This window comes from Solea senegalensis, linkage group LG4 (genome assembly GCF_019176455.1).
Source record: "Solea senegalensis isolate Sse05_10M linkage group LG4, IFAPA_SoseM_1, whole genome shotgun sequence".
Lineage (NCBI taxonomy): Eukaryota > Metazoa > Chordata > Actinopteri > Pleuronectiformes > Soleidae > Solea > Solea senegalensis.
This window is the reverse complement of record NC_058024.1, coordinates 199,414-213,624: the sequence shown is the minus strand read 5'-3', so window position 1 is coordinate 213,624 and position 14,211 is coordinate 199,414. Positions and strand designations below refer to the sequence as shown.

The window sequence follows — 14,211 nt, the reverse complement described above, 5'->3', positions numbered from 1 at the left end:
CTCTGTTAAAACTCACCAGTAAAGTGTTCACTGTTTCTGAGGATGGTAAACTCACCGGTGCCACCTGTCTTGATTTAACCAAGGTCTTTGATGTTGTTGACCACTACCTACTTTACTCTAAAATAAACTTTACTCTATTGTTCTTTCTCAAATCATACCTTCATAACAGGCGCCAATGTGTCACCTTTAATGGAAGTCAGTCCAATTCCTTAATTGTTGAGAAGGGGGTCCCACAAGGTTCGTCTTTGGGACCACTCCTTCTCTCTATCTCCATAAACGACCTCCCTAATATCTGTTCTGACTGACAAACACAACTACTATATGCCGATGATGCAGTACATCTAGTATTAACAAGTCTGACATTGAAAACATCCCTTCAACTAGAGCTTACTTCTATCTAATTTGAAATAAAAATATGAAGGATGAATAAAAGGATCACCATTAAAACAAGTATTAAGTTTCAAATATCTTGAAGGCCACTCTAATATGTTCAGTTTTATCACACAGCACTGTTGGGGATCAACAATAGTGGCAATAATTTGATTGATAAAAATGAAATGAAAAAATAAAAACAATAATTGTAATATTTTTATTTATTTAATATGTATATGAAATTGGGGCACCACCCTGAAAACAGAGAAAATACAATCAATCTATGCCTTTTAAAAAAATCGTCTAAATAATCACTGTAATTGACTATGATATCAAAGATATCCTTATTAAACAGTATTGAAGGTATAAATCTGTGCGCTGACTCTTGTCACAGTATTCATGTACAAAAGACACAGAGTATTCCTTCAAGTGAATAAAAGTAATCATTTATTAAATCAAATAACATAAATCACTTAAACAATCATAGTCACTGAAAGTGAACATTCACTAATCTATTCATTTGAATCAACAAATATCACTTGCAAAATCTAAAACCACACAAGCTGAGCACCTGATTCTAAGAACCAGACATACCGTGTATGAGTTTGAGGACAAAGCGGGCAGACTTTTGGCACTTCAGGGTCCACAGTCACTCACCACAAACAAATGAATGATACATTTGCTCAGTACTATGGTAAATGATATACATCTGAGTGTACCACCGGCCTTGAGGAAGCAGACTCTTTTTTACCAGGAACTGAATTTACCTAGATTGACCAACACTTGGAGGTCAACTCTTGATAATCCATTGACAGTTGAGGAAGGAATTAGCCTACTCAATGTGGATTACAGTGCCTAGCAAGCGCCTTGATAAAACAGGATTTATTCAAGGATGACACTCCTTCTCGAATGGGGCTTCCTTTTTGACACCTTTTCAAGAGTCGCTCCTTCGAGGAAATAATCTGAAGTGACGGGTGCACAAGGTGTCACTTTATGCAGACGACCTTCTCCTATATATTACCAACTCTGCAATGTCCCTTCCATCTATTCTATCTAAGCTGGACGAGTTCAGGAAACTCTCCGGCTACAAGCTTAATATGCAAAAAGGTGAAGTTTTCCCCTTTGAACCATTATTACTGGGCCAGCAACATTCAGAAAGTTATCACACATGTCCAAAGCAATCCTCCTGAGCATGCACCTGAGTGGGTAAGGATAGAAGAACAAGGTCTCCCTTTTCACTCTTTAGTTACTTCTCCATTTAGTTACTTCCCTCTATGGCAACTCATATATCATTATGTGTATTATGTGTGTTTCCCCCCTAGGGGAGGAATAAAGTCATTCAATATCATACATTAATCTGGTCATTGCTCACACACTTAAAATTTGGTCACAGTTTAGGAAGCAATTCGGCCTGCAGAAAGCCTCCTTAATGGCACCCATTGTGTCACCAGACCAGTTAGATCTGTCTTTTTGTGCATGGAACGGAATACGAGTGGTTAACAATTTGTATATTGAGGGGGTATTTGCATCAGCTGTGACCCCAATCACATCACTTTCAGATCAGGGACTTTATTTGAAAAGGTTACCATTCTTCCCTGAGTTACCTCCAGAGACACCCCTAGATACTCTTCTAGCCACAAAGACAAGTCATAAGGGTGCCATCGCAAGGCTCCATGACACACTAACCAACATAAATCCTCAGCCCACTTCCAATATTAGGACTCTTTGGGAGGGAGATCTTGGCACACCTCTCTCTGATGATTTGTGGAAATCAGTTTTAGAGCAAGTCCACTCATCTTCTTCATGTAGTAGATATGGCCTTACTGTGTTCACATAACCAAAGCCAAACAGGCTAAGATTTACCTCAGTATTAATCCTATATGTGACTATGACATAAATACACATGTTTTGGACTTGGTTCATTCCGGCTTACAATATTTAACTCCTTGAGTGAGGTGTTTAGTATGGTTATTGATTCACCTGCTTTGATAGCTTTATTTGGTGTAAAACCTGGGGACTGTGCCATTGTGATGTCACGAGAGGCACATCACAATGGCCAGTCACACTGGAATCCTCCCAGTGAGTGTTTTTTGTTCAAGTTTTTGATCCTCCTTGAGAGTGTTTTTGTATCTACTCTTATTAAATAAACTTTTTGTTAAACCTTATATTGTCTGGAGTCGTGCATTTCAGTCCACCAGTCTTGTGCCTGAAAGCATAACAGTGATTTGTATTTGTTTAACTAAAAATGCCAATAAACAGTCTTTCCAGTGCATTTTCAAAAAAAGAAAGAAAATGAGCTGCACACATGTAGTGTACAGCAGCTTTAAATGGTCATCAAGACTAGAAAAGTGTTATAATACATAGTCGTCTACATACACATTCATCATTTGACATCTTTCAACTTTCAGCTAATAAGTATTAGCTTGGCAAAAACTGTGTGCATGATACCAGCAGCAGATTCGTCCCACAGCTGCTCCATCAACTATGCAATATACTTTTCAAATTTTGTCACTTTGTACTTTCACACACGTTACAAATGTGTTTACAAATGAACATTTGTAGATCTTGCACCTCATGTTCTATTTCAGTAGAGTTCTCCCCCATTTTTATTAGAGGCAGATGCTGGTCTTTAAATCAGGGGAAGTTGATTTCAGGTCCTGTTATTTATACATAAATTCTGCCCTCCATTCTTTTTGTATAAATGTTCTGCATCATGTCATAAATGTTGTGTTTGTGTCAACCCACCCGATCCACATAAATCACATTGATAACTAACAACTGAAAAAAACAAATGTGCTAAAACTGTAGTGCTTTTATTTACAGTGTGTAATATATACAATCAGACATGGTCTATATCACTGAGGTTTACTCTTTGATTCATGACTTCAACTGCAAAATCCACATGGGACTGAGACAGAAAAGGTTCCACACCCACCCACTGCTCCAGTGACTCCCAGAGAAGCGGAGCTTCCTTGGAAATGAGAATTTTGCCGAATTTATTCAATCACTGTTTAGCTCACCACGGTGAACAAAGCTATTCTGTGCTGTCTGGTGCAGATCTCAGTGTCTTTTTACAAAATCAAGAGTGCACCGCCAACTGGACTGGGAAGTGTAGTGCAACAGGGAGCATGTGCACTGAGTACACATGCTCCCTGGGGTCCATCCACAAAGGGTCACCATGCACCACTGCAGACATAGATGGATAACAACAGCAGGAGACAATGACATTTACGTCACACAGACCACAACAGACCTTTGCAGGTATGTAGGTGTAAAAAGTATGACCCAGACCTGAGTCTAACACTGAACAGAGAGCTAGAATCTACAGAGACTGTCTACAAGCTGATCCATGGGTGTTTAAGACACTGAGCAGCTGTGGCTCTTTTCTCTGGTAGCAGTTCCAACATAGTCAAGAGGAAAGAGCTGAACCTGGCAGCTTCCTCCCGTGGCCACTCATACTTATCTTGTAGGATTTCAGATAAGCTCCATGGCTTGAGCTTTGAGATGTGTCGTAATTGTCCTGGACAAGGTTAAAAGAAAAGAAAATATACTTTATTATATAAATTATTATTATATTATATTTTTAGTATTGGAAAAGTGTCCAAATTATTTTGCATAATTGGTAACTTTTTACATTACAATAAAGTTGTAATGTATTTGTATGGTTATCACCAGCTAATAGCTTAGCAAAGGTAATAAGGAGATAGTATTTTAGTAAATAATATCCAGGTAACAGTTCAGTAATTAAGATGAATATAGACCTCATCAGTGTGATACCTTCACATGAAAATGTTTGTAAACCAAAATGTATGATTAAAATATTATAAAATTCAAATCTATCCTTCCTTATGTCCCATACCATAATATTTCATACTGTTCATGTGAAGTTTAAGTTAAAATCAGCAATTAGATCACATTTCCAGAGTAACTTGCCGTACACTGTTTTTGTGTAATAAAATGTGATCTAATTGCTGATTACTCCTTGAAAGAATAATCAAATTACTGTACTGATTACTCTTTTACAAAAGTAATTAGTGACATTAAAATGAACTTTATTAGTTACTTTTCCTCGCACACACACACACACACACTAACGGCTGGTGTAGGACAGGAGACGGCATCCACTGGCTCTGGCTCTGGAAGTATAAGTGAAGGCATCGCTCTCTGCACCGGATTTTTTTACCCCACAAGTTTTATCGTGCTGAAAATGGTGGCTACTCGTGGTACTGCAACAAAAAATACTCATGCGGTCCAAAAAGCAATTTTCCCCTTGACAACAATACCTATTTTCCACTGACTTGCTGTTGGCCAAGAGCACACATACACACACACACAGAGGATGTTGACCCTGCCCTCGACCCAGCTGGTATGGCAGTATTGTTTTTAGTGATCCGCATATTTGTTTTGGCAAATGTTTTATGCCGGATGCCCTTCCTGATGCAACCCTCCCCTGCACTAGGAGACCAATAGATGTGGCCCTCCCGTGGCTGGGTTTTCCAATAATACACAATATATTCAATAATATACTGATTGTCAACTCAGATTCACAAACCTTTTGTTATGTGAAGGTATTACACTGACATTAGTCTTGACAATAACATGGCATTACTGTGATGTTATCTCCTCATTATACACTAATACATTGTTATTATGAAGCAACTTCTGTGTAAGATGTATTTCAATAAAATCACCTCTATTACAAAATTAAAACTATTATATTACCATGTTGTTATGAAAAGTGTTTCGTTATTAAATTTACCTTTTTGGTTTAAGTATTGTTTGGAGTTTCTCCCTGATAAAGCAAACTGTAAAGGCAGGGGTCCCAGCAGCTCAATAATGTGGGCAATGTGATCTGGGATGGAAAAAGGCAGATAATGTATTGGTATGTACATTTGGTTTATTTAAAGACAAAGATGTGACATGAAAGAAACAAACCTTCCTCTCTGGAGAATGTGGCTCCCGACTGGGGATCAAACAAATAGTCCCCAGTCGCCAGCTCAAACGCCTGCAGGACAGAGGAACACATGTATTCAACAGTGGAAAACGTTAGAAAGAAAAGTGTTTGTCTCACCATGCAGGCAGCGCTCCAGATGTCAGCTGGTGTGTCATAATCAGCACCAATCAAGACTTCCACAGAGCGGTACTGACAAGTCTGGATGTCTTCAGTGAAGTGTTTATGCTGACAACAAGATAGAGTCCAGTTTATTTGGTTATAATTAAATGCATCTAAATGTAGCAGCTACTGGATACTAAGTTTTAAAAGTGTTCAGTTTTAAATGTTTAAAATAAAAAAATCTCTTTTACATTCAATTGTCAAATGAGTTCACACCATGCTGATTGATTCTAACAGCTTCTCAGTTTAGATCTCATTTCATCCGCTAACATTCCTGGGCTGCACACAGTGAATGAATCGTTTGATGTAAAGACAGACGGAGGCAACAGCAACATTGTACTTGTAAAGTGAGACGGACTGAAAACACAAAGAAAAAGTTGTCTGGGGTTGTATCAACCTATAACATCCCAGTCATACACCGTGTTAGTATTAACACGGAGCCTCTCCCTGAGGTAAGCTGCAGGCTAAACCCTGTTTCCAAAAACTCCAGGTAGTGCACCCCCTTGATAGTCCTAACCAAGAAGGCTCCCAGTCACAGTAATAGACCAAATAACCAGCTTAACACAAATATAGTAAAGGTACAAAAAGGAAAGAAAAAAGCACATCCAAATATACTAGGTTAATACTTGTACCAGTTTTTATCTCTTCCAAAACAGGGATAACAAAAGCTGAAGTCACCATACCTTGTGATACAAGTCTGTGGACAGGATGACTACAAAGGTAGTAACACACCAAACTGTGTAGAACAAGGCAAACACCGTGTTTTACTCTCAATTGATTCTATGGTCATAGAATTACATTTGCAGTGCTTACATCAGGTTTGAAGATCAGGTTTGACTCACCTGATCTTCATCAGGTGAGTCAAACTCCTAATGACCACACTGCACATTCCATTTTTATTGACTTTTCTTTTTATCTTATTGTTTGTATTGTATTTTGAGGTGACATTGAGAGTCGAGAATGGCGCCAAAGATAAAATGTATAATTATTAGGGCTGTCAATAGATAAAAACAAAAACATGGACCAGGGCTCTCCATCACTTCTCATCCTCCTGGACCTCACAGCCGCCTCCATCGTCTCCAGCACATCGTTGGATTTTCTGACACCTCTCTGGATTGGTTTTGGGTCCTCCATGACCTCCTTCACCTCAGGAATAATGCTAAGCTCCGCCCCTCCTGTTACCTCAGTGATGCTGAAAGGCTGGTCCATGCCTTTGTCTCCTCCAGGCTGGATTATTGTACTGCACTCCTCAGTGGGATCCCTGGCAGGAGTCTTCAAATGTTTAAACATATCCAAACCAGTGCTGGCAGGATACTGATCACACCTACTACACTTCACTGGCTCCCCATCCACCTCAAATACAAAATCTGCCTGCTGACTCACCAGTGCATGCATGGACAAGCTCCACAATCCACATCAAGAAGCCTCCAATCCACAAATACATAAAGTCTGTGTTCCCCTCATGACCAAACTCCACACAATGGGAGATCAAGCCTTTTCAGCAGCCTCTCCACGCACACAACAATAGGGCTGTCACTGATTTTTAATGTTTTAATGTTTTTCTTTGTGCTTCTAACCTGCTTCTGACTTGCAAATTGTTGTTAAACTATTGTTGTAGAAATATTGTTTTATTGCTGAAGAAATTATTTCTGTTCAAATCATAAATTGTAAATCATATTCCAGGTTAGTAACATTTAAGGAACATTGTTTTTCTTGTCCATGTTGTCTCTCAGTATGAGACACATCACATTTATTTCAATATTACATGGAATATTTACAATATTTACCATATGTATATATATATATATATATATATATATATTTACCACTACACCAACTGTGTGGCCCTATTATTCTTATTATTCTTCTCATTATTATTACTTCCTGTGTGCAGGTCATGGCTTGCAGACGTGTTCAGTGCAGGTCCCTGGTCTCACATATCAAGTTTCGAGCCAACCGGTCAATGTACGAGCGAGTCATAGGGCACTTTCTGTCTGGGAAGACCTACAGGAAGGATGTACTTCCTGTGTGCAGGTCTCAGGCCCTTTCTCAATGCCCAAGTATTCAAAGATGTGCTTGCGTACTTGGGAAGTACAGAGTACACAAGTATGATTCTTCAATTGGAACAGCAGCTACTTCCTTGTTCTACTGTTTGAATTACCGCCACCTACAGTGTTGATAAATTAAAATATGAAATACTTTTAGTAAATGCATATATATAGTTATTATTTTCACATTTTCAATATTTAACTTTATTTATTAATTTAATTTTAATAAAATGTACAGTACAATGTGGAAAATAAATATATTACAGCAATGTAGTGTGTATGTATATATATATATATATATATATGTACATATTATATTTAAATACAGGTGCAACACGTCAACAACAAATCTATGGATCACACCGAGCATCCAATGACAGCGTCGTCTGAGCCAGCGGATCATTTCATCAATACAGGCCGAGGTAACGCTGCTCTGCATCGGGCACTGTGAGCACCGAGTGTCCGCAGAGGCGGAGCTTATCACCTCAGACAAAAGTCGCTGTCAAACTATAAATACGTCAGATCTTAGTACACAAACCACATGCTTGAATTCTAAATGACTGATTTCTCACCTCAAATTATCTTAAAACTTTGTTCGAGGACAGAGAAAAATATTTACTTATTTGTATTATCTGCTGCTATGTTCCGCTGAAATGCATTCTGGGATACATTGCTTTCCCAAGTACGCTCAAGTCACCACCCAATGAATACTTGGTAAAACGGGCGTGAGAACACTTCCGGGTTTGAGAACCGTACTCGCTGCTCACAGACTTGAGAATTGGAACAGAACTTGAACAGATGCTACTGATGTTTCACAAGTATGAGAGTACACAAGTATGCACAAGTATGCACAAGTATGCACAAGTATGGATATTGAGAAACGGCCATAGTTTGCAGATGTGTTCAGGCAATTGGTCTCACATATCAAGTTTAAGAGCCAACCGATCAATGTACGGGCAAGTTACAGGGCGCTTCCTGTATCGGGCGACCTACTTCCTGTGTGCAGGTCATGGCTTGCAGATTTGTTCAGGGCGGGGTCTTGGTCTCACATATCAAGTTTCAAGCCGATCAGTCAATGTACGGGCGAGTTAAAGGGCACTTTGTGTTTGGTGGCGAAACAGCAGCGGAATTAAGTGTTTAGTACAGTTTGATAAGTCGGTGGTGGCCAGTGTTATCCTGATTGCTGGGGCATGCTGGGGCAGCAGTTTGAGGGCAGCAGATGCCAACAGAATCCATAAAGTGAAACCAAGGGTTTAGGTGATATAGGTGACGTTATGGGTGGAACTGAGCCTTGGGTCAAACAGGAGGATGCTTGTTAAGCTACTGAGCTTCCCACCTCATCAATGGTGTGCTTGTTCACTACATTCATCCCTCAGAGGGGAATTATAAAGGAGAAAATGTAATTCACCCAGGTATTCTGATGCAGATTTTGATGTAAATAAACCTCTAACACCTGTTGCATTGAATCTAGATTGAAGACTGTCTAGATCACTCACCACCCAGCAGGCATTGCCCAGGTCAGCAATCTTGATCTTGATGTTATCAGCGTTCTCTGGATTTAGTAAGTCCAAAGGAACATCCAAACCACTGAGACCTGAAACACAGTGAAGAATTTGATGTGTAAGAGAATGTATAACTTTCATAACCAGAGTTTAGAGGGATTGAAATTTACCACTGGGAGATGACGATGATGATGATGATGATGATGGTAACTGTGCAGTATGATTTAATAACACTGATCTAGAGTGAGAGACAGACGCATCTGTATCAAGGTCGGGCCATGAGCAGATGGAGTCTCTGTGGTCCAGTCTGTCCTCTAACAGCAGGGTCCGCCTCCTTAACGTGAGATTAGCGCCCATGAGGTGAGACTGTGCGTGTTTGTGCTCCGGTGTGGACTCTCGCCCTCGATGAGGCCTGTCTTTCTTCATCAGTGGGTTCATCTTGCTGGACTGCAGGGCGGAAAACCAACACTGCATTAATCAGGATATGTAGGAAACGTAAAGTGACTCATCATCATGTTCTTAAAGTGCTGCAACTCATGCAAATGAAAGGTGGTGTCAAAAAGACACTGTATATTAAAGGTGTAAGGTGAAAGGTGAAAATGTATTCATCATTGTTCGTGTTTGATTATATACAGATTATACATATTTTAGTTTAGTTTAGTTTAGCCTGCATTTTAATCCCTTCGTCTACATGTTGTACAGCAAACTAGTGGCTATGTTGAAACTACTTGGAGGTCGTTAGAGGGACATTAAAAGAGCAGTGTATGGATTCAGTGACATCTCGGGGTGAAGTTGCACCCAAATGAAAACCTTTTGCCTCACTTTTCCCATTCAGTTGTATATAAGACGCTACAATTGTCCTCAGGTCACATAAAAACATGTATTTGTATAGCCACTATTTCATTGTTCATTCTGTGCTAATGTATGCAGGAGAACATACTTCCAATGTCATATGAGAGGCTCATTCTAAGGTTATAAAAAACGGCAGTACTAAATTATCAAGTTAGTGAAAACTTGCATACAAATGATGTTTAAAACTTCAGTTCATAGATCCTGCTAAATTCTACAGAGTGGACCTTTAATCAATGACAGTGGGTCTGACTGGATTGCACTTCACTTTGAGGTGACACAAGATTCTCTCCAGACCGAGACAACATGATCACAGATCATTTCAACATTTCTTTTTTTAATTACAATAGTGATGGATACATCACATTTTGTGAATGAATGCAGAACCTCAGCTGTCTTCTATAAATATGGTTTATTAAATGTATGTTACAATATGGAGCCAGGCTGTCCAGGTGAGATAGCAGGATGTACAGCAGTACCTGTCCTGCAGAATTATTATATGCCTCAAAGTTAGTTAAATGTCTGATGACTGTAGGTCATCTGGTGTATCCCAGGTTTAATGCATCATCAAGGTGTAAATGCAAAAACCCAACAAAACATCTTACCCACTCCCCGAAAGTGTGAAAAACTCCGGTCAGCTTCCCCCAGAAGTTGGACGAACTCTTCAGAATTCACAGCAAGACAACACAAATCATCATGTGTTACAACGTGTGACAATGACATGATACAGAACAAAGCATATTTTGATGCGACAGACCTTCTTTTCTCTGCAGCCCCTGTGTACTGGAAGAAAGTGACAAAATTAATGAAAAATTATGCATTTAGCTCATGCCTTCCCCTTTAATTTAACTTAGACACAGATGATACTGAGGATATACATGCACCTCATCACTAACCTGAGGAGCTAGTGGGGGACGCTGGCAGTTGCCAGATATTGTGAGTGGCAGCCAGTTTCTGTAGATAAAGCTCATCCACCCTCAAGAGGATGTTTTCTGGCTTGATGTCAGTGTGGATTATCTTGCATTTAGTGTGCAAGTAATCTAAACCTTGCAGAATCTAAGATGATGAATGAAGATGCAGTCACTGTCAGTCAGGAGCAGTAAGTGATGAAAGACACGTGTAATCATTTCAAAGAGAATAGAGGGCTGCACAGCACCTGTCGGATGATGCTCTTAATGCAGGGCAGGGGGAGGCCAGTGTAGTTGGATTTGATTATCCAGCTCAGCAGCTGGTGACCAAGAACCTCCAGAACCATGCATACATCTGATAAAAGCAATTAAGGACCTTAACTACTTACTGTAGTGAACACACTCACTAAAATGTCTTGAATATTTTCTTTCCTCCTATTCCTTTGGGACCATGACCTCGACTCAACAAGAAATCGGCCATTTTGAATTTGGCGTCCATCTTGGGGTTTTGCAAATTTCGTAAGTGAATAAACTCTACTGAGGGCGTTTATCGTAGCAACACAAAAAAACGTGTCGATTTGTACTCGACCCATCCAAGATCAAAAGTTACTGAAACGTTATTGAAATGTTTCACAGATTCAGAATTTTGGCGAATTTTAGCGATTCACCACAAAACAGGAAGTGCGCTATAACTTTATCGTACATTGACTGATCGGCACAAAACTTCATATGTGACACAAGAGACCAACCCTGAACACATGTACAAACACAGAGTTGACCCAATGTGATGTCAGCCATTTTCAATTTCGCCACCGTTTTAAGTGCCCTGTAACTCGACCGATCGGCTCGAAACTTGATATGTGGGACCAAGGGCTCGTCCTGAACATGTCTGCAAGCCATTGACCCAGACAGAGAATAACCATAACTGATTGGCTGGTTCTAAACAGCCAATCTCTTAACAATTAACAAATAGCATTACCAATTCAACAATTCACAGCTGCCCAGAAGATGACAACCAACCATCAAGGTGGTGTTTCTCAGGCTTAAAGGATACGTTCTCCATTGGCTCCACAGATCCTGAAGTCATCAATGAGCTGCACAATTCTTTCTCGTTGAGGGTCTTTGGGGTCACTGTCCCTGACCTGATGTTCATTTAAAAAATGTTTAATGTACATAAATCAGATGCTGACTATGTCATCCTTGTGTTAAATATACAGTATATATATGTATATATACATATATTAGTAATCACTTGGCTTTTTCTTTGTCAACTACAAACTCAAACAACAAAAAAGTCTACATACATAATTATAGAGGTGAGTCATGTAATTACACTGACACATTTCAGAAGCTTGATCTCGTCCAGTGCTGTGTCTGTGAATGTTTTAGCGCTCTTCACCATCTTCAGAGCCACAAAATGCCCTTTCCTGCAGGTAAACAACCACTGTATTCAGTTATCTTACTGTGTATTATGTAAAGTTAAAAGGTTAAACTTGTACTTACACCATATCCCAGCCAAGCCACACAGTCGAGAAGTGACCCCATCCCAACTTTTTCACTACTTGATAACGGTCAACAAAAATCTCTCCAATCTCCACAAGGTAATAACCACCTGCAACATACGATGCCAGCTGCATCAAAGAAGACACCTCAGCTGTGTGTTGGTGTTTGGCACTGCCTTTGATGCCTACCCGTGTCATAGTCTGCGGGATCCTCCTGTTGTTCCTCATATGATCCTAAAGGATCTGGTGACTGAGGTCTGTAGGGCCGAGGAGAATGTTCAGGACTCCTCGCTGTGCCTCGGGAGAGTTGAGGGCTGGGACTGACCGGTGAGGAGCTGGCTGTGAGGAGGGCTGATATAGCAGCAGCATATGACGACGACATGAGGCCAACTGTAGGGAGAGAGCTACAACACAATTGATTTGGAAGTTAAAATGGAAGATGGTCTTGTATGTTTGAAAGAATAATTCTGTTGCTGTTTGTTCTGGTTCATGCTGATAGCAGTAGGTTGCATTCAAAGGGACCAGTAGCTGTGTGTTTATTTATAGCTTGTTGAATGGCAACGTAAACTGACCCAGCTGCAACTGAACTCCTCCTGAAACAGCACTGCTACAGAGCAGCCCCCACACTCCAAACTCGAAGGATTAACTATTCAAATTATTTGACTATTTTAGTTTATCAAGAGAAATGTAGATACCGATACTGTCAGTATTTTATGAGAAAGTAAACTGATATGAAATGCAAACTCTTTAATATACAGTATCTCTCACTGCACTCAATAAGTAAAACTGGCTTATTTATGATTATCTATTACATTTATGTGCAGATGGATGAAGTAATCAGAGAGAGAAAACATCAGTCATGGTTATAGTGGATACAAAACCCTGCCACATATTGACAGTGCAGCGTATTCATTATGAGCATTTTTATTAACTATTTGCTGTCAGTTTCCTAACAAATATAAATATGTGACAAGCTAATGATCACTATTATTATTTTGGTACAGTATGATAAAGAAAAGTGAGCTGGGTTTTAGTAGATAGTTAAACAGCTAAACTACATACAAGTACACTCATCTGCTGGACTTAATTCATGTAAACTGCCTTCATGTAATCTGTTTACTGACTTCTCTTGGCTTTTGATCTCACAGACACATGAAGTAAAATAGTATCATTTTTTAAGGTGTTCTATGTCTTACTTAGTATCACAAAACATTAAAGAAACTACTCACCGCTGTGAATAATAAATCCAGGGTTTAATATTTGGTGGAGTAAAAAAGGAATTTGGCACGTGGACAGTGGAGCTGCTGGACTGCTCTGCAGCCTGTGTCTGACACTCAGTCAGGTCCAGGAATAGCTGCTCTTGCTTCATGGTGTGTTAGTGTCTGACAGCATTTTTCACTTCATGGCTGCCAGCTCTAAAGGTGGTGACAAGGTCAGTCCCTCATCTATTCAGGGGTGTTTTAAGAAAAAGAAAAAGACACCATGGTGACCTACTTGGAGCACTTTTATTCTTTCCTGATTATTTTCTTTGTTTGTACACTCTGAACATATGAAGCAGAGATTTAACATGATGCCGTGTTAGATTTTTGTTTGTCCAAATACAAACAAAAAATCATTTGAAACTTCATTTTCATACCTAGTGCACAGATTGTATAGGCAGCAAATGGAGATGCATCCGTGTTGGTTTTAAATGATGTGAAGCATTTTAAGCGTATTTTAAGCACTGCAACATTATTAGATATGGTCAATATTTACCTTCCAGGCATTGGATGGGGACGTCCTTCACCACTCCTCCACCTCCTCGTCCTCATCATCACTTACATGTCCTTATCCTGTGCAGTCTTCAGTGGAGGCAAAGGGTCATGACCTGTATCATCATCATCATCAGAAAAATATAAATCACACCATACTCCTCTC

At 39.6% G+C, this 14,211-nt stretch overlaps 1 protein-coding gene across 2 annotated transcripts; it reads right to left on the bottom strand.

Annotated features, from left to right (window-relative positions):
- Positions 1 to 799: 799 nt before the first annotated feature.
- LOC122768097 (SRSF protein kinase 2-like) lies at positions 800 to 14,203 on the bottom strand. Of its 2 annotated transcripts, XM_044023797.1 has the most exons (16): positions 14,050 to 14,203; positions 13,524 to 13,739; positions 12,484 to 12,698; positions 12,296 to 12,404; positions 12,132 to 12,219; positions 11,847 to 11,934; positions 11,041 to 11,147; positions 10,781 to 10,940; positions 10,642 to 10,667; positions 10,490 to 10,546; positions 9,206 to 9,482; positions 9,030 to 9,127; positions 5,444 to 5,551; positions 5,308 to 5,377; positions 5,132 to 5,224; positions 800 to 3,892 (listed from the first exon to the last, which is right to left on the bottom strand). In XM_044023797.1, the coding sequence occupies exons 2-16, from the start codon at positions 13,661 to 13,663 to the stop codon at positions 3,708 to 3,710; spliced, it is 1,821 nt and encodes a 606-aa protein (XP_043879732.1). In that variant the 5' UTR covers positions 13,664 to 13,739; positions 14,050 to 14,203; the 3' UTR covers positions 800 to 3,707. The 2 variants fall into 2 exon arrangements, with proteins under 2 accessions (XP_043879732.1, XP_043879731.1); XM_044023796.1 differs by having other exon boundaries at positions 5,308 to 5,551.
- Positions 14,204 to 14,211: the final 8 nt, after the last annotated feature.